Here is a 23,863-nt window from a genome sequence, read left to right as displayed (position 1 = left end):
TCTTAATCAGCATTAATGGGTATATTCTCTGTGGCATTTCCTCTACCAGTCAGAGTCCACTCGCTAATTTTTGTAAACAGTTGTAAACGCCACAATTTAGAACAATGTGAAAGCATTGGAGAGACGACATATGTTAATGGTTCCGGGAATGAGAAACTTCACTTATGAGGTTTGATTGAAGCTGTTGGGACTGTCCTCCTTGCAGAGAAGAAGACAAAGAGAAGATTTGATAGAGGTCTTCAAGATCATCAGCAGGCTGGACAGCGTGGATGGGGAGAAGGTGTTCCCCCTTCTAAAATGAACAAAAATAATAGGGCATAGGTTTAAAGTGATGTTCAAAAGATGCAATGTGTAGGAGAGAAAAACCCTTCACATACAATGAGTAGTTAGGGCATAGAATGCACATCCTGGACACCTGGTGGAAGCAGGTTCAGCAGAGGTACTCAAGAGAGCATTGGATGATTATTTGGGTAGAAATAGTGTGAAAGGGTATGGGGAAAATGCAGGTGATTGGCACTAGGTAATGATGCTCATTTGAAGAGCTAGTGCAGAATTGATGTATTAAGTAGCCTTTCCTGCACCATAACATTTCTATGATTCAATTAATATTCTTCTCTCATGCAGTAAGTTTTCTTGCCCTTACATTTGCATCCTTGCAAATCATCCTGATGAGTGCAAGATGAATTGAATATATGATTATCTATAAGAAACCATGACAACAATTCACCAGGGTCACCTCCCCAGCATCTGCCTTCTTATGATCTCTATCACCAAAAAGGGGAACAGCACTCATGTCTTGGGAAAATCATCAGCCCCAAATTCTTCTGTGTTCTCACATGGAGAGATATCCCCATTGCTACATCATCCAGCATCTGGGAATCAGTGACCTGATGCCATCCTTCACCACAAAGCATTCCGTAGTCATGGAACAGTCTGTTACCTTGTCCAAATGAATTTCAGTTCAGCTAGTAGCAGACTCACCTCTGACTCAGAAACTTGTGTTTTAAAACCCCTCTCCAGAGCATGGACATCCTGAAAACAATGCAGCATGCTAGGCCTTCATTGGTCATTTGCCACCTTTAGGTTGTTGGTGGAGTTGATACTTATCATAAGTATATGCAAAGAGCTAGACTGATTCACCAGCAATGTCAGGTCACGTGAAACTGGGACCTGAGGTTATTGTGAAGTGCTGCTATGTTATCCTCCTGTGTATACCCTGTAGTTGAATAAATGTTTCTAGTGTGCATTAGAATGTGATCCTCGAGTGTCCAGTCCATCTAAAACATTCAGAACCTGGCTGTGCTATGTATGCAATATTCAATAATATGGCCTATTAGTGTCCTTTTTAACAATATTTCCATGGATTGAGGCCATCAGTATTTGTTACCCATTCTTCGTTACCCTGAGGGGAATGGCTTTCAAAGCCACTTCTGAGGGCAGTTCAGAGGCATTCACTTTTTTTATTCACATAGGTGTTGCTGGCAGGCCCAGCATTTATTGCCCATCCCTAGTTGCCCTTGAGAAGGTAGTGGTGAGCTATCTTTTTGAACTACTGTCTCACAATGCCCTTAGGGAGGTAATTCCAGGATTTTGACCCGGTGACAATGAAGAAACAGCAATATATTTCCAAATCAAACTCTTAACATTCACCTGTACCTGTGTTTTTGTTTTTGCCACTGTTTATCTATTATTTACTATCTATGCTATTTAACTCCGTCATCTGCCTGTGTTGCTCGCAAAGCAAAGCTTTTCACTGTGCCTTGGTACACGTGGCAGTAAATTCAATTCAATTCAAGTCAGGATGATGGGTAGCTAGGAGGGGATTTTGCAGGAGATGGTATTCAGCTATAGGTCTGAAGTCACACGTAGAACAGACCAGGTAAAAACTAGCATGAAGGGCAATCGTGAACCAGATGGGGAAAAATAGAGATACATCAATTGCATTTAACAAACTTTTGTCTCATTGATATTCCTTCATCCGAAATGGTGGGATTCAACCCCAGAACCTCCCAAAAATTAGCCAGTGATGTTTACCATTCGCCCCCACCCCCGACCCTTTAGTTGCCTGGTTTGTGCACGGATTGGCATTGGTAACTTAAGCCTCATCCAGTAACAGGCTGATTTGTATAAATTGTCCTCCCCATAAGAACTGCTCATGTATATATAAGATTTTTTTTAAAAAAAACAGTGGTTCGTGTAATTACCGTACTGGCAAACATCAGTTAGCGAATTAAAATTCCAGGAAATCTTATAGTGGAGACGGAAGCATGTAACATTAAATAATAGAAAGAAAATATGTGTTAGATCTCCCAACTCATTTCAGACTACATTTCCCCCTTTTGCCGTCAACGCTCTGGTGTAAAACGGTTCGGGATATCTTGATTTTTCAAACGTAATTTGAAAAATGTAATTAAATAATAAGTAAATCTCTAAAAAGAAAGTCGTGATTTTTGGATTTCCCCCCTCTCTCCCTGCAGCCACACTGGATATTCAGATACTGTGTGCTTCATATGAGCTGATTTGGCTGATCAATATGAATGAAGAAAGTCCGGGGGGGGGGGGGGGGGAGATTTGCTGGAAATATCTAAATTACAGCAAGTGAGCCAATAAAGTCAGCCGCCTCTCCATGCAGTTTGCTGTCCAGCGGTCGCTGGGTTGTTTATAAACTCTGCCTGAGTGACACCGGGAGGTGAGTGCACTGCTCCTGAGAGAAAATGTAAAACCCTTGCCCGTTTTAGCTCCCCCCCATCCTGATCCAGTCGGAGGACGAGGGTGGATAGCTGGTGGGTGGGAGTCTCAGTCGCGAAGAGGCGGGCTGCTTTGAGGTAGAGTGGGCGGGTGGCGATCTCTGTGCGGCCTCAACACGGGACAGGGTTTGACAAGCAGGGTCTGTCAGAATGACTGAGGAAACAGCTAGAAGCGCCCGGCCAGTGAATGACTGCAAACACTGCCTGACTCTGCTCAGTACTTTGCTGTTATTTAATGGCAACTTCCATTCCCTTGTCATAGCACGGGAATAATTGAAGCCGAATGGGGACCACTTGAAGCTGTGTTGCATATTACCCTTTCAAAAAGCAGTTGGCAAAACGCTGCTCTTCAGAGGGGTATATTTGGGCTCAATCTTTCTCGATATGGTAAGTGCTTGCTTCAGCCAAACTGATCCTCATTGACTTATGACAGGAAGTTGCCTGAACCGCTTTGTTAACATAGACTGAGGACCTTTGCAACAGAGTGCGAGAGGCAGAGAGGGATGATTGCCTCACGACGATACATTGGGATCGTTTATTTTAACAGTGCTAACACCTTGAGCTGGAGGTCGGATGTAAATAAGTGGTGGCGAATGTTGCTCTTAAAGCATGTGCTCGAATCGACAGCCCTTCCTCGTTTTGTTATGGGGAATTAGTTGTTTTTCATTACTCATTTAGAGGACGGATCTGTAGGTCTGTTTGTATTACGTTTGCGAGGATTTGGATTTGCAACAATCTGAGTTTTGAATAGTGCGAGCTTACGATTTCAATTGTGTTGGTGACCACTGGGCTGTTGTGAATCTTTCAGACAAAACTCCACCCACAGCAAAGGAAGATACTAATGCTGTTAAGCGCACTCCAAATGTGTAATATAGGTATATACTTTTCCCGGGGTTTTCAGTGAACACAGGAGTGAGAGAAAATAAAAGTTTATAGAGTGTAACTGAATTTTTAAAAAAAGTTGACAGACTATAGCTGATCTTTGGCTACAGAAACGTTTAGCGCCTTTTGTGACATGGGAAATGTAATGCTTTCAGCTTGTAATATTGAAATATTACTAAATTAACTATAATTATCCAATTAAATATCATTGAATGTCTCCTCACACAGCAAAGTGGGTGATGAGAGTTGACAGAGAGAACACACAGCACGCTGTGCAATTCGATCTATGTTACAGCCTTGAAATAAAGCTCCCTTCTCTTCTGAAATAGCAACTTGTCCGCCTTTCCGTTATTTTTAAACATTCGGGTTGTATTGAAAGGGTGACGCCAGAATGAGAAACGTTTCAGGGGGGAACAAACTCGTCTTGACAGAGGGTCCTTTCAAAGATTGAAGCTTCAGATGTGGGTGAGATGAAATAGAATGGGCGGTGTCTAGCAGAAACCAGCTGGACGGAATGGCCGCTTTCTGCGTAGCTCATTCTATGGAATTCTGTGTGGTTTTGTAACACCTTCTCATTAACAGCAGGTCCCTTGTTCATGGCTGGAATGGAAGCCTATCTTTCCTTTAGATAATCTCCAGTAGTTTTTCTTAACTCAGGATTTCTGGCAATTTAGTGTTACAATTTAGTGTTACAAACTCATCGGGTATTACAGGAGAGAAGACACCCATTCAGGCCATTTTACTGGTCCCAGGACTTCACTAGAAGAATCCAAAACGAATTGTGTTTCCTTATTCTCCTGGTATCACTGAATTTAATTTTGTTTATTTGGTCGTTGGCAGTGAATGTCACTCACTAGGACAGCATGTATTGGTTATTCTAATGCCCTTGGGTAGGTTATGTTCAGCCACCATCTTGAATCTCTGCAGTCCATGGGTTTGTGAGGATCAGTTGCTTTTAGAAAGGAGTTTTGGGATTTTGATCCTGTGACAGTAAAGGGACAATGATGTAGTTTCAAGTCAGAGTGAGGAACCTTCAGGTGGTTGTTATTGCCATGTACCTGCTTCCATCGTCCTTTTAGGTGTTCAAGATCACAGATTTGGAAGGTGCTGTCAGAGGAGCCTAAGTGAATTGCTGTAGTGCATCTTGTGGACGGTACACACTGCTGCTACTGAGCTTCAGTGGTAGAGGGCATGAATATTTGAGACTGCTTTCCAATCAGTTGGGTTGCTTTGTCCTTTGTATTTGGAGGTAATGGCTTCTGCCTCTGTTACTCTCTGTAGCGATGCATCCTGTGGTCCAGCAACCCTTAGTGTGAGGATATTTCTCTCATCTCTTATGGCTTTCTTAGCAACAGTTTTAAATCAACAATGCCTTGACACTGACTCCTCAGCCAAAGCAAATAGCCTTTCCCAACTCATCCTAATAACCTTTTCTAATTTTAAAGACGTCTCTTAAATTTCTCCTTGTCTGTTCTGCTTCCACGGAAACAATTGGAGTGTTTCAAATCTTTCCTCATAACTATTGGTTACAGTCGGTGGCATCATCCTGACAAATCTACATTGTTTATACCTTTAGTGTCATTTCTCATTAGATTTCCTACAGTGTGGAAAACAGGCCCTTCGGCCCAACCAGTCCACATTGACCTCCTAAGAGTAACCCACCCCACTCTGACTAATGCACCTAACAACTATGGACAATTTTAGCATGACCCATTCACCTAACTTACACATCTTTGGAATGTGGGAGGAAACCCACACAGACATGGGGAGAATGTGCAAACTCCACACAGACAGTCGCCCAAAGTGGGAATCGAACCAGGGTCCTCTGTCGCTGTGAGGCAGCAGTGCTAACTACTGAGCCACCATGCCACCCTGTAATGAGCTGCCCAAAACTGTGTACTCCAATTAGCCTAAGCAGTATATTATTTAAATTCACGATCACTTCTTGCTGTGTAGATGGCAGTTCACCAGTGTCAAATGGGTGGTATTACATTGGCACCTGCTCTATGTGTCTCATGTTCTGTTGAAGTCAATGAAATATATTAAAGGGCATATAGCCTGCAGTTATTGGAGGGATGGGGGCTGTCTATTTGCATTTCATTCCATGATGATTTTCTTTACCCTGTGTCTCCATAAACTCTAAAATGCTCACTTAATGGAGTGGCATTGACCAAGCCTGTCTTTGGACAGGGGCACTTGGAGGAATCAGTGGTGAAAGTGGGCACCTATGAAAGCATTTTTGGTACTTGCTTGCTCCATGTAGCTGGCAAACTCAGCATTGGTCATTAGGGGAAAAGTTGCCAGAGCCCAGTACTTGAAGCAATCAATCAACTTGCCTTCAGCAAAGGTGGAGCTTATCTGTTCACAATTTAAGAAGAACTTTTACTTTTTCCTAACAACATAAAGACAACACAGGGCCATAGACAAATGGCCTCTTCAACTTTCATTGCTATTCAATGGCTGATCTTGCTTGAACAATCCTCTTGCCTGAACACATTGAAGTCCAGTTACACTACATCTATCTCAATTGGTTTTCTGGTCCTTATATGTGCTTCTTGTGAGCTAGTGAATGGCACTCCCAGTACAGTGCATCAGTATCCATCCCAGGGTCAACCCTTAAGACGTTGCTATTTTAATGAATGGGAATCTTCATTATCATTTTTTGAATAGGCTGGCAGAACATTGCCAGGATCAACAGGAACTCATTTGATTTTGCTGGTGTGAGTCCATCAGAAGTTCTGAGGAAATTGGTGGCTGTTTCTAATTTTAACCTTTCTGTTCTGGCCTTAAGCAACTGAGGGAATGGAAGACTTTTCAGTTCAGGCACCCTGGTGTCTGTAGCAAATACTTCCTACCATACACTGAGCTGTGCCATAAGGCTTTCTGTTCTCCTCAATTGAAGCCCAGACAAACATCTACTGTATCAATCTGACTTTCTCTTCCCACTCTCCATTAATATTTTGCCATGTTTAGGATATTTTTGTCCTGTGAGTATGTGCTATCAGGTGTTTTATTCCTCTGATTTAACGGATTCATCTGACCCTTCCAGCTTAGAACAAAGAGTTTAATTGACTTTGGACTTTGGTTCTAGAGACCAACATCTAACCCAGCACGAGATGCAATTTTCCTAACATGCTGATACTTGTGAAGAATTTCTCCTATTGATTAAAGTTGTGGAAGCTTTTTGACGTTCTTAGAAAGGCAGTAAGACAATTCCCTTAGAGGCCAATCTTACTGAGGACACCTACTCGGTAGAATAGCCCAAGTGATGTATTATGGCATATAACTCAAATTGCAAACTTCTGTCTTCATTTTAACAGGTGCCACTTTCCCTCTGATACCTTGCCTAAGTGGGCATTATTCAGGGCAAAGCTGGGATGCATTTTGTGCGCTGTTTCCATTTCCGTGCACACTAATCAAGAAACTTTAACTTTAGTTAATGATGGAAATGTTGAATTTGTCAGGTATTATACACCAAGCCTGTCTTCATTTTCACTAAAGTCAATGGAGGGGATTATGATAGCAACCAAATTAATAATGCCAATTTTACACTGTTCCTCAATGTTAAAATTACGACCTAAATTTTCATGAAAGATTTTGAAATTAACTAAATGAAACAACAAAAGTTCTGAATGCATTGCAAACTGTGAAGTGATTATGCTCATCAATTTAAAAAGAGTTGCTGACATTGAGTTAAACTTTACAAGGAGGAAGCAACAGTCTCAACAGAATGAGTGCCTGACTATATATATGTTTTAAAAACCTGATGATAAATTCATGTCATTCATAAGAAGTGTCCAAAGCAAAAAGAATCAGGCTCTATTTTCCTAAAGAATACATCAGTTCTTTATATATCAGTGAACTTTGAAAATATTCCAGTTCCCAGACATATTGTGATGTCTTCAATACAACAATGATCTACTTTTCCTAGCCAGAAATCTGCTAGGTGTGTACATGGATGCCTGGCAGTATGTATCAACATTCCAAGTTGAGGTATTTTAGACCCTTTTAAAGAAATTAATATAACAGGATGTGGGAGTAGATTCCATGATTTTAAAAGAAATTAACTTTGTACTATACAGCTCTGGGAAAGGTAGGATTTGACACAGACCTTCAAGAACTATAGATAGAGACATTACCATTGTATAACAAGACCCCTTGATTCCTTGACAAATGTTTGCTAAAGTGTATAAGGCTACTTAGATGTGGTTTGAAATGGCATATTGGATGTATAAATTTTAAAAATGCAATAAATTGAATTAAAAGATAAGGTTAGCTTGCATAGACCAGTCTTCTACTGTTTGACATGACCAATAATGATTTAATTAACAAAAAGTCAAGAGGCCAATGAGAACTTACAAATTGAAACTTATCAAGATTTAAATCAAAACATTGTTACCAGGAATAATGATGCACACCAGCACCCGTAGAGCCCAACAGTCCCTTAAAGGTCTCTGTCGTGTCAGTGGGCTCCATATGCTCCCTCTACATGGACACCCAAATATTAACATAACTAGTCCAGCTCTATCCTATTATCTATCATGACTGATAAGTAATCTAATTCAGCTGTTCCAGACAATAGCTTGAATACAAAGATATCATTTTTTTCTGGTGAGATTTTTCTGGCAAACAGAGAAATAGGTTTAAAATCAAACCTAAACTTTACAGGAACACAAAAGGTAGTGGAAATCTGGAACTTTGTCTCTCAAAAGGCAGCTGTTGCTGGGGGTCAGTTGAAAATTTGAAAACTAAGACTGTGATTTCTGTTAAGCAAGGGTATTAAGAGCTATGGGTGTTGAGTTGAGGTAGACAGAATTAAGATACAGACCAGCCGTTATCTATTTGAGTGCTAGAATACACTTGAAGGGCTTGATTCTGTGATCATATTATATTTGCTTTACCAACCTAAATGAACACAGTTAATGTGTGAGCAGCAGCATAGTGACTTGAAGTTTTGAGGTGTATGGAGCAGCTTTCCATTGTTACACAGGTTTCAGTAATCTGCACAGAAGAAATCCCTGCTTAGCTGATCAGGGATGCCAACAGACCAAAACTGGGCTCAGACAGTTCCACAAACTTTATCTGATGCTACGTGGGCTGCCTTCCTGGGAGATTAGTGAGACAGAAAGAAGAGAAGAAATGACAAAGTGAAGTAAGTATGGAACAAATATGTCAGAGAGAGTGACCAGAAAGTCAAAGTGAGTCAAATCCACAGAAACAAAGAATCTCAATCACGGAGAAATAATGAAACAAACAGCAGTGATTTGCAACTAGACTGGATTGGGATATCTGGTCAGCATGGACAGTTTGGACCGAAGGGTCTGTTTCCATGCTGTACATTTCTATGACTCTATAATAATATAGGAAAGCATGCTCAGAGGCTTCACAGAAGGATAATCATACATAAATTGATATCAAATAAAAGATATCAAATATGGATTGATGATGCCATATGGTGGTAATATCAGTGGACTAAAAAGGTAAGAGACATGGAAAGTGGAGAGGTTTAGGGAAGGAATTCTGTAAAGAGCTTAAAGCTGGAGGGAATTTCTTATTGGTGTCAAGATTTTGATGCTGGTTGTCAAACATAGTGTCTGTTCTATTTAAAGTGTCTTTTCCCCTCTGCCAATTCTTTAAATTCACCTGGCGGTCCTCATTTTGACCTTCAAATTGACAATGAGGATTGATTTGGCAAATGATACCACTTTATTATCTGTGGTTCAGCTGGCTACAGGTGAGGTGTCCTGAGCTGTGGCTGCTCAGAATCAATTCAATTGTCCAGGAGTCACCTTTTTGAGGTTAAAGATTATAGGATGTAAATGTTGTAACGTCAGTATGGACTTTAATATAAATTCAAAGGAGTTGAACATCTGAGGTGGAATTTTTTCTTTCCCACTGACATAGGCTGTGATGTAGTAGTAGTGAGTACATAGGATCATAGGACTGTGATGTATTGACAGTAAGTCAGAGGGGCCATACCAGCCTCTGAGTTAGAAGATGCTGAAGGAACTCTATACAAACATATAAAACTATTAAGGGAACAGATTGGACAGAACGAGAGAGGATGTTTCTTTCCACTGGCGGGTATAACTAGGACAAAAGGGCAAAGCCTCAAACTTAGAGGAAGCAGATTTAGGACTGAATTGAGAAGGAACTTCTTCACCCAGAGGGTTGTGAATCTATGGAATTTCCTGCCCAGTGATATAGTTGAGGCTTCCTCAGTAAATGTTTTTAAAACTAAGATAGATAATTTTTTGAACAGTAAAGGAATTAAGGGTATCGATGAGAATGCGAGTAAGTGGATCTGAGACCACAAAAAGATCAACCATGATTTTATTGAATGGCGGAGCAGGTCGAGGGGCCAGCTGGCCTACTCTTGCTCCTCGTTCTTGTGTTATGTACATTGTCAGTGGTGCTAATTTTTGGATGAGATTTTAAACTGAGACCTTAGCTCTCAACTTGAATGGACGTAAAAGGTCCTGCAACTTTATGGTTGTAGGAATCCTGACCAACATTAAACCCTCAACCAACAGCTACAAACAAAAGAGGTGATCCACACATTTATCTGTTATGAGAACTTATTGTACATAAATTGATTACTCCTTACTTTACAACAGCAACTCCATTTCAGAAATACTATGAAAGGCACTGAATGAATTCTTTTTCTTTTCTTCCTATGCATAATTCCCCGGAATTTTGCAAAACCTGCCAATTGCATAGCCCTCCCAGGCTGCTATTAGTTGACATATGGAAAGAGATGAAATTGTTTGCTTGAGTAAATAAGGCACCATCTACTTCATTTTACATCAATGAGCAGCTGTTTGGCTTTTGTTGCTTTGAGCTGGTTGGAATGAACCCAAAGTGTAAAGCTGCCGGGGGTAACTTTAACAGCCACAGTCATTGACATGCTGGTGGAATTTAGCTGCGATCAAGTAGTGGAAGCATTCCCTCGAGCAGTACCTGATTCAGTGCTGTTCTCTTACAGAATCTGACTGTGGCTGATTCTGCTCCTGGGTAGCATTCAAAACCTAAGCCTGTTCTCAATGTCTGACCTCGTGGATTTGACCCAGACTGATTTAGCCAGCCATTCCCAATACAGCTGTCATACAGAAAATTATCTGTCCCTATCCACCATTAGGCAATACCTCCCTGAGCCTAACTTAACTCCATCTCTCAAATGTCCATCACATTCTAACCCCAGTGTAGGAGCAAATTACTGCAGATGCTGGAATCTGTACTGGAAACAAAAAATGCTGGAGATCAGGCCGTATCCATCGAGAGAGAGCAAGCTAATGTTTTGAGTCTAGCTGACTCTTCCTCGAGCTGACATGAAGCAATTTTGTTCAGAATCTGAATTGATTCTATTCTCAGATAGGCTGGAGTCACACCCATTATTATCAGTTACTCACTCACTGTGATTCTGCCCTTAAACCTTACTTAACCTGACCCAATGGGGCTTTGGGTGTGGAGGTTAGTGTGCAAATCTGGTCTCCCAACTATAGAAAGGATGTTGTTACATTTGAAAGGATTCACAAAGATTTACAAGGATGCTGCCAAGCTTGGAGGGTTTGAGCTAAAGGGAGATGCTGAATAGACTGGGGATATTTTCCCTGGAGCATCAGAGGCTGAGAGGTGACCTTACAGAAGTTTATAAAATCATGAGGGGCATGGAGAGGGTAATTAGCCATGGTCTTTTCCCCAACATGGGGAAAACTAAAGGGCATAGGTTTAGGTGAGAGGGGAAAGGTTTAAAGGGGACCTAAGGGACAAGTTTTTCACGCAGAGGGTGGTGCATGTGTGGAATGAGCTGCCAGAGGAAGTGGTGAAGGCTGGTACAATTACAACATTTAAAAGGCATCTGGATGGATATGTGAGTAGGAAGGGTTTAGAGGCTTATGGACCAAATGCTGGCAAATGGGACTAGATTAGGTTAGGATATCTGGTTGGCATGGATGAGTTGGACCAAAGTGTTTGGTTCCGTGCAGTATACCTCTGTGACTCTTTATGACCTGCCAGAGGATTATTTGCCTGTTTTTTTTTCCTCAGGTAAGTTATTAATAATCTATTTATTTCAACAATCTCTATTTAGCCTGATCAAGTTAGTGTACAGTAATTATAAAAGTGCACTTTAGAGAAAGCAGTTTTTTTAAAACAATAACTGATGTGTGAATTTACCCGCTTCAAATGATTTGACTTGAAAATGTGCTCTTGATTTTTTTCCACCCTGCTCAAAGCACCAAATACAATTGACCCAGAGTTGAGACTTACTCAGATCCCTCATTAACAGAGGCTCGATTATGCCAAAAGCTATAAACTTGGCAGACTGCGCCTAAACACCGTTTCTTATGGGGGCTGCTTTCCACAAACGGTTTTGTAAGTAATCAGTAAATATTATTCATCAACCTCCCACCCCACATGCCAGTTTATCCCTGGAGATTATTTTATGTCTGTTCTCTTCTGACCAGAGCGTAGGCGAGTTTTCAATGAATGCCAGATGCAGTCTGTTTGTGAGTGTGAGTGTGTGTGTGAATGTGTGCTCTATGTAGCACCCCAGTCCGTCATGTTAGGGCTGCAGACTCTTACACCCCCCACCCCCACAAAAGACGCTTTGACCTGTGGAGTAGGTAGCTGAACTCTTTTTGCAAATTGCTTGAAACTGTACGGACAATTTCGTGTCTGGCTGCAGGACTCCAGTTGAATGGGAAGGGGGTCTCTCTCTCTCTCTCTCTGTGAAGGGGGAAGTTATACCATCAGCTTTGAAACTCCATGTTTGTGGAAGAGAGTCTTCCTGCGGCTCAGTGCAGTACAGGGGTTCAGACTGAACCAGTGACGCTGTGCACGGAGCTCTCTGACTGTGAGGGGTTACTTTGAACAGCAACTACATTACCTCACGGATTTGAGGTGGGGGAGAGGCAACTCTAACCATCCGGTTAAAGGATTTCCTAAGTCGCTTTAAACAGCGCGCCCCGTGAGAGGGGATCCCCTGGTACACACATCTTCAGCCAACACGGGCGGAGGCGTGGGTTCACCGTGAGTGGGAGAGGTTGAGTCGGCGGCGGTGTCCACTGGTATCTCCGCGATGAGGGAGTTATCAGAGCGCGGAATGAGGCCGTTCGGGCCATCGAGTTGGACCCAAGGCTGGAATCGAACCCCCGGTCCCGAGCGCTGATTTGGGAGACAGTTGTGCCAATGCTCTGAAATGTTTCCACATGTTTCCCAATGAACTAAAGAAAAGGGAGAAATGTATGATTGCAGTTTTAACCCCCCCCCCCTTAAAACTTAAAAAAAATCACAATGTTTGAGATCTGTAGATGATTGACATTTGTTTTGCACTTTCTAGGAGTCCCTCCGTGCTGCAGCTGACTGTGGGACATGAGAGGAGCACAGCATGGCCCAGACGCCACAGGTTAAGACTTCGTCCCTTTACGTTCGCCTGCAGCATCCGTCCGTTAAGGCAGCGGGGAACACCGACCGAAAGCAGGCTGAGGTCAGCGGCGGGCAGACTCTCGCCGGGAATGGGCCGCTTTCTGCGCCTGGCAACCACCCGTGTCACAATGAGGGGCACCATGTAATGCCAGGGAGCCGCCTCTGCCACAGGCTCAGCCCCCACGCCAGGGGTGACGCCCCCCCAGTCGAATTGCCGGCCACTCGGCCCGGCTGCCTGCGTGATCCCGGGATGTCTCGCAGCGGGAGACCTCACTGCGCCCTCCGCTCCGCTCCCTGGAGACCCTTCGGCCCTCACGCCACCACCCCAGGGGTCCGGTGGAAAGTGGAGTTCAACAAACCCAACCTGGTAGAGGCGCCCGTCTTCTGTACACCTCTCTGCTCCGGGGATGGGAGGTATACCTCCAGACCACAGGCAGCTGGCAGACTGCTATCCCCCAGTCTCTCCAGAACAACTACCTCTCCAGCAAGTCCACATCCCCTACAGAAGGTAAGAGATAAACTCCATTCTTAACATGAAGGATATTTTCTAATCAATCTGTTCAGAGGTGCATGTTACCTCCTGTGGAGGTGGGATTTGAACCTGGGCCTCCTGGCTCAAAGTTGGAGACATTACCACTGTACCACAAGAGCCCTTTAAAGCATTTCCTGATCAACTTATTCAGTGATGTTATGTCATACATCCAGAGCAGGTGGGATTTGAACCAAGGCTTCTTGGCTCGGAGGTAGAGACACTACCACTGCGTCTAAACATTAAAGACTTGTGTAGATTTCAGGATTGCGACCAATTTGTTTTAATGTATAACAAACACAGAGAATGCTGGAGAAATGTAGCAGCATCTGGCAGCGTTGTGGAGACCGAAACCAGGTTAACGTGTTGAGTCAGGCATGACTATAACGTCTGGAGAAGATCCGAAGTGGTGGTGGACTCAAAGTGTTAATCAATGAGGCTGCAAAAGCACAGCAGGTCACATAGCATCCGAGGAGCAGGAAAATCAATGTTTTGTGCTGAAACTCCTCATCAGGACCTGAAACATTAACTTTCCTGCTCTTCGGATGCTGTTTGACCTGCTGTGCTTTTCCAGCGTCACATCTATTAACACCTACTGACTGCCAAGACTCGAAGTGTTAACTCTCCTGTCTCCACATATGCTGCCAGATCTAAGTGTCTTCTGCATTCTCTGTGTTAGTTTCAGATTTCCAGTATCCACAGTAATTTGCCTTTATTCAACTGTTTTAAAGTGTATTGGTGAGTGACAATTTATGGCTCATAAATTTCTAAAACCTCCAGTTCTGAGGAAGAGTCACCCAAATGTTAACTTCAATTTCTCTTCACAGATGCTGCCAGACCTGCTGAGCTTTTCCAGCAATTTCTATTTCTGTTTCTGGAAAAAAATCAGCAGGTCTGCCAGCATCTGTGGAGAGAAATCAGAATTAACATTTTGGGTCCAGCAACCCTTCTTCAGAATAGACAACGTATGGTTTAATGTGCATTTGCCATGCAATTCTCTCAACCTTCGATTTTCCTGCACAGCTTAACATCAAGTTGTTTATGTGAAGCATCTTGTAGTGAGATTTTTTTCCAAACACTGCTAGAAAGTTGCTCTTTTAATTAGCTAACTGCGGGTTTCATGCAATGAAGGTTAAGCAAGATGTAGACAAACAGTCTGGCAATATTCTGTATAAAATAAATAACTAACAGGATTTTAATAAGAAAACTGAAGCCTCAATTTTAGCATTAGCCAGCAAAATTGACACCCATGGTGCCAGCTAATCAGATCTTTTCTTCTGGGAAACACACCAGAGATGTGTAGGCAATGGAAAAGATCAGTTTAAACTGATATTCAGAACAGTAAAAGAAAACAATAGAATTATGATTAACACCATCTTCAAATATACAGTCTACATGTTGTGGTGTTCCATGTTCACAGAATGCTTCTGATCAACCAATAATCTGCTTGACAGCAGTCCATGTTAACCTGAGAATGCCCTCAAAGGTCAAAACACTCACAAGGGCTTTTCAGAGTGGTTCTTTCTTTGCAATAGTAGGTGGGTTTAATTTTAAACTCACCCCATAAACTGCAGTGCAGTCTCACCCTGACACAGTTGGATATGCTCTCACTTAGATGCATTGGAGTACATGAACAACCTGACACACTGAGATACCCTATTACACTGGAGTAGAGTTATACATTGATTCACTCTGGGGTGCAATTTCACCCGGATTCACATTGGGACTGTCCATTCACTCTGGGATACAGTCACATCTTAACACATTGGATGGTGACAGTCTCACTCCGATATACTCTGGGGTGCAGTCTGATGCAAGTAAGGGTAATCACATCTTAATTGGGATAATATTTTTCCATCACTCAAGAATAGTTATTGATAATTTATCTGTAGAGAAATTGTGATGGGTAAAATCCAAAGAATGAGCAAATTCTGTCATCCTGTAATATGAATTACTTGAAGCAGGACCCCTCAATGATGGCCTGATGCAGAAACTTTGGCTGATCTTTCCCCTCATTTAATTCTGCAGTGTTAAGATTGATCATACTGTTGTTGTTGCTGTAGCCATGACTTGTTAACTCACTGCAGATGTGTGTTTAAACTTCGGACTTTCTTTCTCAGTAAACCATAGTTTCAACCTTACATGGGGAATAAATAATCTTTCTTATTATAATCAGTAACATTAAATGTGTGAGAGTACAAGATAGATTAGATTCCCTACAGTGTGGAAACAGGCCCTTCAACCCACACTGGCCCTCCGAAGAATAACCCACTCAGACCCATTTCCCTCTGACTAATGCACCTAATGCTATGGGCAGTTTAGCATGGGCAATTCACCTGACCTGCACACCGTGGGTGGCACGGTAGCACAGTGGTTAGCACTACTGCCTCACAGCGCCAGAGACCCGGGTTCAATTCCCGCCTCAGGCGACTGACTGTGTGGAGTTTGCACGTTCTCCCCGTGTCTGCGTGGGTTTCCTCCGGTCTGCGTGGGTTTCCTCCGGGTGCTCCGGTTTCCTCCCACAGTCCAAAGATGTGCAGGCCAGGTGAATTGGCCATGCTAAATTGCCCGTAGTGTTAGGTAAGGGGTAAATGTAGGGGTATGGGTGGGTTGTGCTTCGGCGGGTCGGTGTGGACTTGTTGGGCCGAAGGGCCTGTTTTCACATTGTAATGTAATCTGGTAATCTGTAATCTATGGAGGAAACCCACGCAAATTCCACACAAGGAGAATGTGCAAATTCCACACAGTCACCTTGAGGCTGGAATTGAGCCCAGGTCCCTGGCTGCTCTGAGGCAGCAGTGCTAACCACTGAAACACCATGCTGTACTTTTTCCTTAAAAGTTCTAAATTGAGGTATTGGAATGAACTCCAAATTTAAGGTATTAATTAATCTATGAATGGTTGTAATATAATCAAAAACAAAATTCTGATACCATAAGTTCCAAATTATAATGAACTTCGCCCTGATCTGGTGTTGCTTGATCTCAAGTCAATGAGCTGAAACTGTTGGAAAAGATTAGTAAAAATTAGCAACAACCTTTTAAATTCACGCTTGTTTTCAACACCTCAACCCATCACCATCATGCAAACTGTAAGTATCAGCCTTTTCTGGTTTGTTAACATATTGCAAAAGCCTTGTAAAGACCAGAATTATAGTAAGCGAATATGCAGGCCAATCCGATATCTCAGTGCCACTAAATTTACCTACTGCCGTAGTCAGATGGTGAGTGAGAAATCTTTCAACCTTGACTCCTTCAGACAAGTATATCCAATGAAAAATTCTTCTCTCCCTTCTACCCCAGCCATATAATCACCTCCCTGCTTCCAATCACTCTTTAGAAAACCTTTTCTCTCGTGTTTGAGTCAGTAAAGGGTCAGTCATTTAGGACTGGGGAGAACTGAATTCATTCAGAAAACTGCAAATCTTTGAAATTTCAGACTACAGAAGCTTGTAGATGCCAACGTTCAATATATTAAAAGAGAGGAGCGACTATATTTCTGATGCTGTCATGAACAATACTTATGTGTTCCTTTTAATTGTTTGCAGTTAGTAAGTTTGTGTGTAAAAGTGTGTTTTCTTTTCATTGGAAAATCTTAATGGCTTCAGCTGCAACTTTTTTTTGAGTATTAAAATTAGCTAATTTATTACGATACACCTGCCTTGGAATTTAAAATGCTAAATCACACTCACTCAGTACAGACATGCACACGTGTGCACACGCGCACACACACACAGACCTTAGATGCAGATGATGCTTTAAAAAAACGATTATCATGTATTGTTACTGGCAGATGAATTGATGCTTTAGTTGAAGTGAAGGTCTTACTAAGAATCCACTGCTTTGTAAGTTTTAAGGCACTTTGTGGTTGCATTTTCAAGTGTTTGGTTCTCAGGTGAATTCAAGAAGGAACATATTTGAATGCAGTCCCTCTCCCATTTTTAGGGCATCGTCCCTGCTCTGAAGAAGGGTCATTGGAACCAAAACATTAACTCTGCTTTTCTTCACAGCTGCTGCTAGACCTGCTGAGTTTTTCCAGCAATTTCTGACTTTGCTTAAAGCATTGCTGCCTGTTACCCTGGCTACTTAGATGAACTGCAACTGATTTGTTGACCTTCTGGTAGGATTCTGTCTCTTCAGAGTAAATCCTTATTGTTACTTTTGACAGCTGGCAAAAAAATGGCATCAACATCATCATCATGAAACTAATCAAAGTACTTTTTCCAAAAAAGAGGTTGGTTGGAGGAAAGTATTGGACCTTGATTATATAGTCTGCATTTTCATTTGACACGCTGAATACACCCAGCCTGGATTAGATGAGGAAGCTATCACAATGTAATGAATGATCAATGGAATCCATTCACATTTGATTAACACTCCTTGAATTTCAGTGTTTCTTGTGTCTATGGTGAGGGTTCCCAGAGCAAAGGACACAGGGATTACAAATGGAGGCAAAAGAGTTGTTGAGACATAGAGTTGGTGTAGATTGTAGGTATGAAAAGGAGAAAATGAGTCTGTTCTACTTGCAGCCTACTCAACTAGACAACGAGTTGGGTAGCATAGTAATTAAAATGGAACACAGAGGTTATGCGGTAAAGTTGTTGAATTCAAAGCTGAGTCCTGATGTCTGTAAAGTGCCTAAGTGGAAAATGGGGTGCTGTTTCTCCACATTGTGTTGAGCTTCATTTGAACATTGCAGCAGGTCCAGGATAGAAATGGTTTATTGAAAATGGCAAGCAACTAGAAGGTTGGGGTTCCTTAGAGAACAGAGTGTTCTGCAAAGCAGTCACCAGTCTGTGATTTGTCTCATCAAGGAGACTGTGTTGTGAGCAGTGAATACAATGACTCGATTGAAAACAGTACAAGTAAAATCCTCCTTCACCTGGAAGAGGTGTCTTGGGGCTTGGACAGTAAAGAAGGAGAGATGAAAGGGCAAATGTTATGACAGATTATGTGGGAAGTGCCATGGGGGAGTGAGGAAGTGCTAGAAGTGGAACAGTCATGGAGGGAATGTTGGCATTGTTGAGGAAGGTAATGTGTGAGAGCTGGTGGAGATGCTGGAGGTGATGGAAAGGGTGGAGGATGATCCTGTGAATTTGGAGACTAGTGAGTGGAAAATGAGGACAAGAGGAACCCTATTATTGTTCTTGTAAGAAAGGGAATGAATGAAGCCAAAAGTGTGGGAAATTGGTTGGACATAACTGAGGGCCACGTCAAACATGGTAGGCTACAATCCTTGGTCTGGGGAAAAAGTAGGAAATGTCAGAGGCACTGCTGTGAAAAGACCATCACAGAAGCTGATGCCATAGGGATGATGAAACTGGGAGAATGGAATGGAATCCATGCAAGAAACAGTTTATGAGGAGGGGTGGTCAGCATTACCATGGGAGCCAGTAGGTCTGTCATGGATTTCGGTGGGCAGTCTATCCTCATAAATGGAAAAGTGAAGACAGGGAAGGGAAATCTGAGATGGACCTGGAGAAAGTGAGGTCTGCAGATGCTGGAGATCAGAGCTGAAAATGTGTTGTTGGAAAAGCGGAGCAGGTCAGGCAGCATCCAAGGAACAGCAGGCTAAGATAAAAGGTAGGGAGGAGGGACTTGGGGGAGGGGTGTTGGAATTGCGATAGGTGGAGGGAGGTCAAGGTGAGGGTGATAGGCCGGAGTGGGGTGGGGGCGGAGAGGTCATGAAGAAGATTGCAGGTTAGGAAGGCGGTGCTCGAACTCAGCACCGCCTTCATAACTTGCAATCTTCTTCCTGACCTCTCCGCCCCCACCCCACTCCGGCCTATCACCCTCACCTTGACCTCCCTCCACCTATCGCAATTCCAACACCCCTCCCCCAAGTCCCTCCTCCCTACCTTTTATCTTAGCCTGCTGGACACATTTTTCTCATTCCTGAAGATGGGCTTATGCCCGAAACGTCGATTCTCCTGTTCCTTGGATGCTGCCTGACCTGCTGCGCTTTTCCAGCAATACATTTTCAGCTCAGAGATGGACCAGTAAAGGTGAGAGAAGGATGGAAATTGGAAGCAAAATTGATGTATTTTTCCAGTTCCGGATGAGAGCAGGAAGCTGCACTGATGACATTATTGATACAGTGGAGAAAGAGTTCAGGATAGGGGCCCGGAACAAGAAGGATTGAGCATATCCCACCAAGAGACAGGTACGACTGGGATCTATGTGAGCACCCGTAATCACACCTTTGGCGTGGTGAAATGGGACAAGCTAAACGATAAGTTGTTCAAAATGAGAATGAGTTCAGCCAAGTGAAGAAGGATGGTGATGATGGGTGGAGACTATGGAGGCCTCTCTTCAAGCAAGAAAACAGAGACCCCTTGGACCATCCAGATGGGAAATGCAGAGATAGCGGGATTGAACATCCAAGGTGAAGAGGAGGTGGCTTGGGCCAGGCATCTGCAAGCTGTGGAGCCATTGTAAAGTGTCTGAAGAATCATGAATGGAAGTGGGAAGAACCTGAATAAGGGATTAATAAGGTAGAGTCAAGCAAGGAAGAAATAGGTTTAGCGGGTCTGGAACAGGCTGAAACAATAGGTCTGCCAAGGATTGTGGATTTTGGGAAGGGAATCGGTGCAGGATTAGGGACTATAAGAGGGAAAGCTGTGGAGAGAGGATCTCCAGAGGAGATGAGATCTATTACAATCCTGGAAACAATGGCTTGATGTTAGCTGGTGGGGTAGATAGGAAGTGTTTGAGATGTGATGCTCAGCTTCTGCAAGGTATGATCAGTACAACAGATGACAACAGCCACACCCTTATCAGCAGGTTTGGTAACAGTTAGTATTATACCTGAGCGAGTTCAGAATGAGACAGGTTGGAGGGATGGGAGTTGGGGTGAGGGTGTGGGGGAAGCAGAGAAATTAAAGTAGTTGATATCACATTGGCAGTTCTCGATGAAGTGATCAAGTGCAGATAAGAGGCCAGAGGGTGGTGTCCAGATGGAAAGGGTATATTGGATATGGGTGAGGGGCCTATGAACCAGTGAGAGGACTTCAGTCCAAAGAAGTAAAAATAGAAGCAAAGATGTTAGACGAGAACTTCAGTTCATTGAGTTACGGGGAGGGTTAAAGGGAATATACGTTGTTCAGATTAGAGAGAGGAAGGTCAGAGGTTATAGTGAATACATGACTAGGAGATGGGGTTGAAAGAAGGAAGGGGGCGTCTGAAGGAAGGAAAGGAAAAGGAAGGAAGAATCCAGAGGGACATCAGTACGTGGTGAGTCTTTGACAGCTTTGAAGGAGCGTGATAAGGTGTCGATGAAGGAAGAGGTTGAGTGTGTGAATGTGGTGGGGTATGGCATTGAATGTTGATCTTAGTCTGCTGCAGGAAGACCTGGCTGAGGAGTGTTTTCTTAATGTGGAAACAGGCCCTTCAGCCCAATAGTTCCACCGACCCTCTGAACAATATCCCATCCAAACCAATTCCCCTATCTTATTACTCTACATTTACCCCGAACGAACACATCTCTCTAGTCTGAGGCACGGATGGAAGTTTTGTGTGGCCAGCAGCGAAGAGTCAGAATGGTGAGTTGCCTCCCTTGTGCCAGGATTAAGGATGTCTCAGAGAGGGTGCAAATATTCTCAAGGGGGAGAGGGCCCATCAGGAGGTCATTGGTTCCAATGTGTACAATGACATAGGAAGGGAAAAGGATGAGATTCTGAACAGAGAAGATAGTGAGTTAGGCAGGAATTTAAAAAGGAGGTCTTCGAGAGTAGTAATATCTGGATTATTCCCGGTGCTTCGAGCTAGTGGGGGTAGGATTAGGAGGGTAGAGCAGATGAATGCCATGGCTGAGGAGTTGGTGTATGAGAGAAGGATTCACATTCTTGAATCATTGGAATCTCTTCTGGGATAGAAGTGACCTGTACAAGAAGGTTGGATTGCACCTGAATTGGAAGGGGACTAATATACTGGCAGGGAGATTTGCTAGAGATTCTCGGGAGGATTTAAACTAGTAAGGTTGGGGGTGGGGGGGATGGGTGGGATCCAGGGAGATAGTGAGGAAAGAGATCAATCTGTGACTGGTACAGTTGGGAAAAAGAGCAAGTCAAACAGTCAGGGCAGGCAGGGGCAAGGCAGAGACAAAGGTAAGACTGATAAATTAAACTGCATTTATTTCAATGCACGGGGCCTAACAGGGAAGACAGATGAACTCAGGGCATGGTTAGGAACATGGGACTGGGATATCATAGCAATTACCGAAACGTGGCTCAGCGATGGACAGGACGAGCAGCTTAATGTTCCAGGATGCAAATGCTACAGGAAGGATAGAAAGGGAGGCAAGAGAGGAGGAGGAGTGGCGTTTTTGATAAGGGATAGCATTACAGCTGTGCTGAGGGAGGATATTGCTGGGAATACATCCAGGGAAGTTATTTGGGTGGGACTGAGAAATAAGAAAAGGAGGGGATTACATTATAGACTCCCTAATAGTCAGTGGGAAATTGAGAAACAAGTTTGTCTGGAGACCTCAGATTGTGGATGTACCTACTAGAGAAGGTGCAAAACGTGACCAACTCTTGGGGGATTTAGGACTATTCGACCCAGCCATTTTGGCGTGAGCTATTTGGCGCAGCCTAATTTGCCGCGGTCCCATGTAGGTGCAGAACTATTTTGGCACAGGTATACAGTAGTCATCAACAAAAATCAACATAATAGGTAGTTTCCAGTAGTTTGTAGTTATTTGTGTATCAACTGCATTGAGTCTGTGATTCGTCCACACCTAACCGTGGTTCCTCAAAATTTCTAAAAAAGAAAGAAAATATAACCCATTAACTTCCCTGAATTTCTTTAATTTCAACGGAATATTGGGCCCTGCTACCAGATGTACAAGTTCAAAGTCACAGTTGATAATGTCAGGGCATCATTCAGGCTGTATTTCCAGAACCATTTCAAATAATTTATTATATGTTGTTTGTAACTTATTTGGGAGTAAACCATACAACAATGGGAACACACCTTTATGTATTTCCCCTAAAATAACATAAACTTGTGAAAATAGAGATGGGGAAATTTTGAATGTTCCATCAACATATAACTTTTTTGATTGTTTCAGAAACTCAGCATTCCTTTTTCTTCCAAATATAAGAATTCTGTAGGTGGTGATACCGCTGTCAGCTAGTGAAAATTGTTCTTCATTATAATCATTAACAGAATATGTTTTAAAGCTATCTGGAATTACAAGTTCTTCTAAATTTCTTTCCTTGTCCTATGAACCGTTTTCTTCAGCGCTCTGTTGTTAGGCATCGTTCCTTGGCAAGCTTCCGACAAATTTTCTCGGCACTCGTTAATCATTTGTAAAGTTCCCTCTATAGTTGTTTTTCTTTGATGATGAGTTATTTTAATAATAACTACAAACTACTGGAAACTACCCATTTAATAATTCTACTATTATGTTGTTTTTAGTTGATGACTACTGTATACCAGCGCCAAAATAGTTCTGCGCCTAAATGGATCTGTGGCAAAATAGGCTGCGCCAAACAGGCCGCGCCAAATCACTCATGCCAAAATGGCTGCGTTGAATGGTCCCACTCCTACTCTTGGGAAATAAGGTAGGGCAGGTGACTGAGGTGTCAGTGGGGGAACACTTTGGGGCCAGCGACCATAATTCTATTAGATTTAAAATAGTGATGGAAAAGGATAGATCTAAAAGTTGAATTTCTAAATTGGAAGAAGACTAATTTTGACAGTATTAGGCAAGAACTTTCAAAAGCTGTTTGCAGGCAGATGTTTGCAGGTAAAGGGGTGGTTGGAAAATGGGAAATGAGATAACGAGAGTCCTGAGACAGTATATTTCTGTCAGGGTGAAAGGAAGGTTTTAGGGAATTGCTGGATGACTAAAGAAATTGAGGGTTTGGTTAAGAAAAAGAAGGTAGCATATGTCAGGTATAGACAGGAGAGATAGAGTGAATTCTTAGAAAAGTATAAAGGAAGTAAGAGTATACTTAGAGGGCAAAAAGGGGACATGAGATAGCTTTGGCAAATAATGTTAAGGAGAATCCAAGGGTTTTTACAAATACATTAAGGACAAAAGGGTAACTATGGAGAGAATAGGGCCCCTCAAAGATCAGCAATGCGGCCTTTATGTGGAGCCACAGGAGATTGAGGAGATAGTAAGCGAGTATTTTTCATCAGTGTTTATTGTGGAGAAGGATATGGAAGATATAGAATATGAGGAAATAGATGGTGACATCTTGAAAAATGTCCATATTACAGATGAGGAAGTGCTGGATGTCCTAAAATGCATAAATCCCCCGCACCTGATC

The 23,863-nt window shown here is 42.7% G+C and overlaps 1 protein-coding gene across 2 annotated transcripts in view; it reads left to right on the top strand.

The window, feature by feature from the left end:
* Nucleotides 1-2,994: 2,994 nt before the first annotated feature.
* The window catches only part of psd3l (pleckstrin and Sec7 domain containing 3, like), a 441,070-nt gene continuing 420,201 nt past the window's right edge, over nucleotides 2,995-23,863 (top strand). The window contains exons 1-2 of one of the 2 annotated variants that reach the window (XM_043674302.2): nucleotides 2,995-3,134; nucleotides 12,970-13,563. In XM_043674302.2, coding sequence (XP_043530237.1) covers nucleotides 13,018-13,563 — 546 coding nt within the window. In that variant the 5' untranslated portion in view covers nucleotides 2,995-3,134; nucleotides 12,970-13,017. The remainder of the gene's footprint in view (nucleotides 3,135-12,969; nucleotides 13,564-23,863) is intronic. The other variant, XM_043674303.2, reaches the window with a different exon arrangement.

This window comes from Chiloscyllium plagiosum, unplaced genomic scaffold (genome assembly GCF_037043375.1).
Source record: "Chiloscyllium plagiosum isolate Xiang-an unplaced genomic scaffold, Cpla_swu_hap1 HiC_scaffold_36, whole genome shotgun sequence".
Lineage (NCBI taxonomy): Eukaryota > Metazoa > Chordata > Chondrichthyes > Orectolobiformes > Hemiscylliidae > Chiloscyllium > Chiloscyllium plagiosum.
Note: the sequence above shows the minus strand (reverse complement) of the source record. Positions and strands in the feature narration are given on the sequence as shown.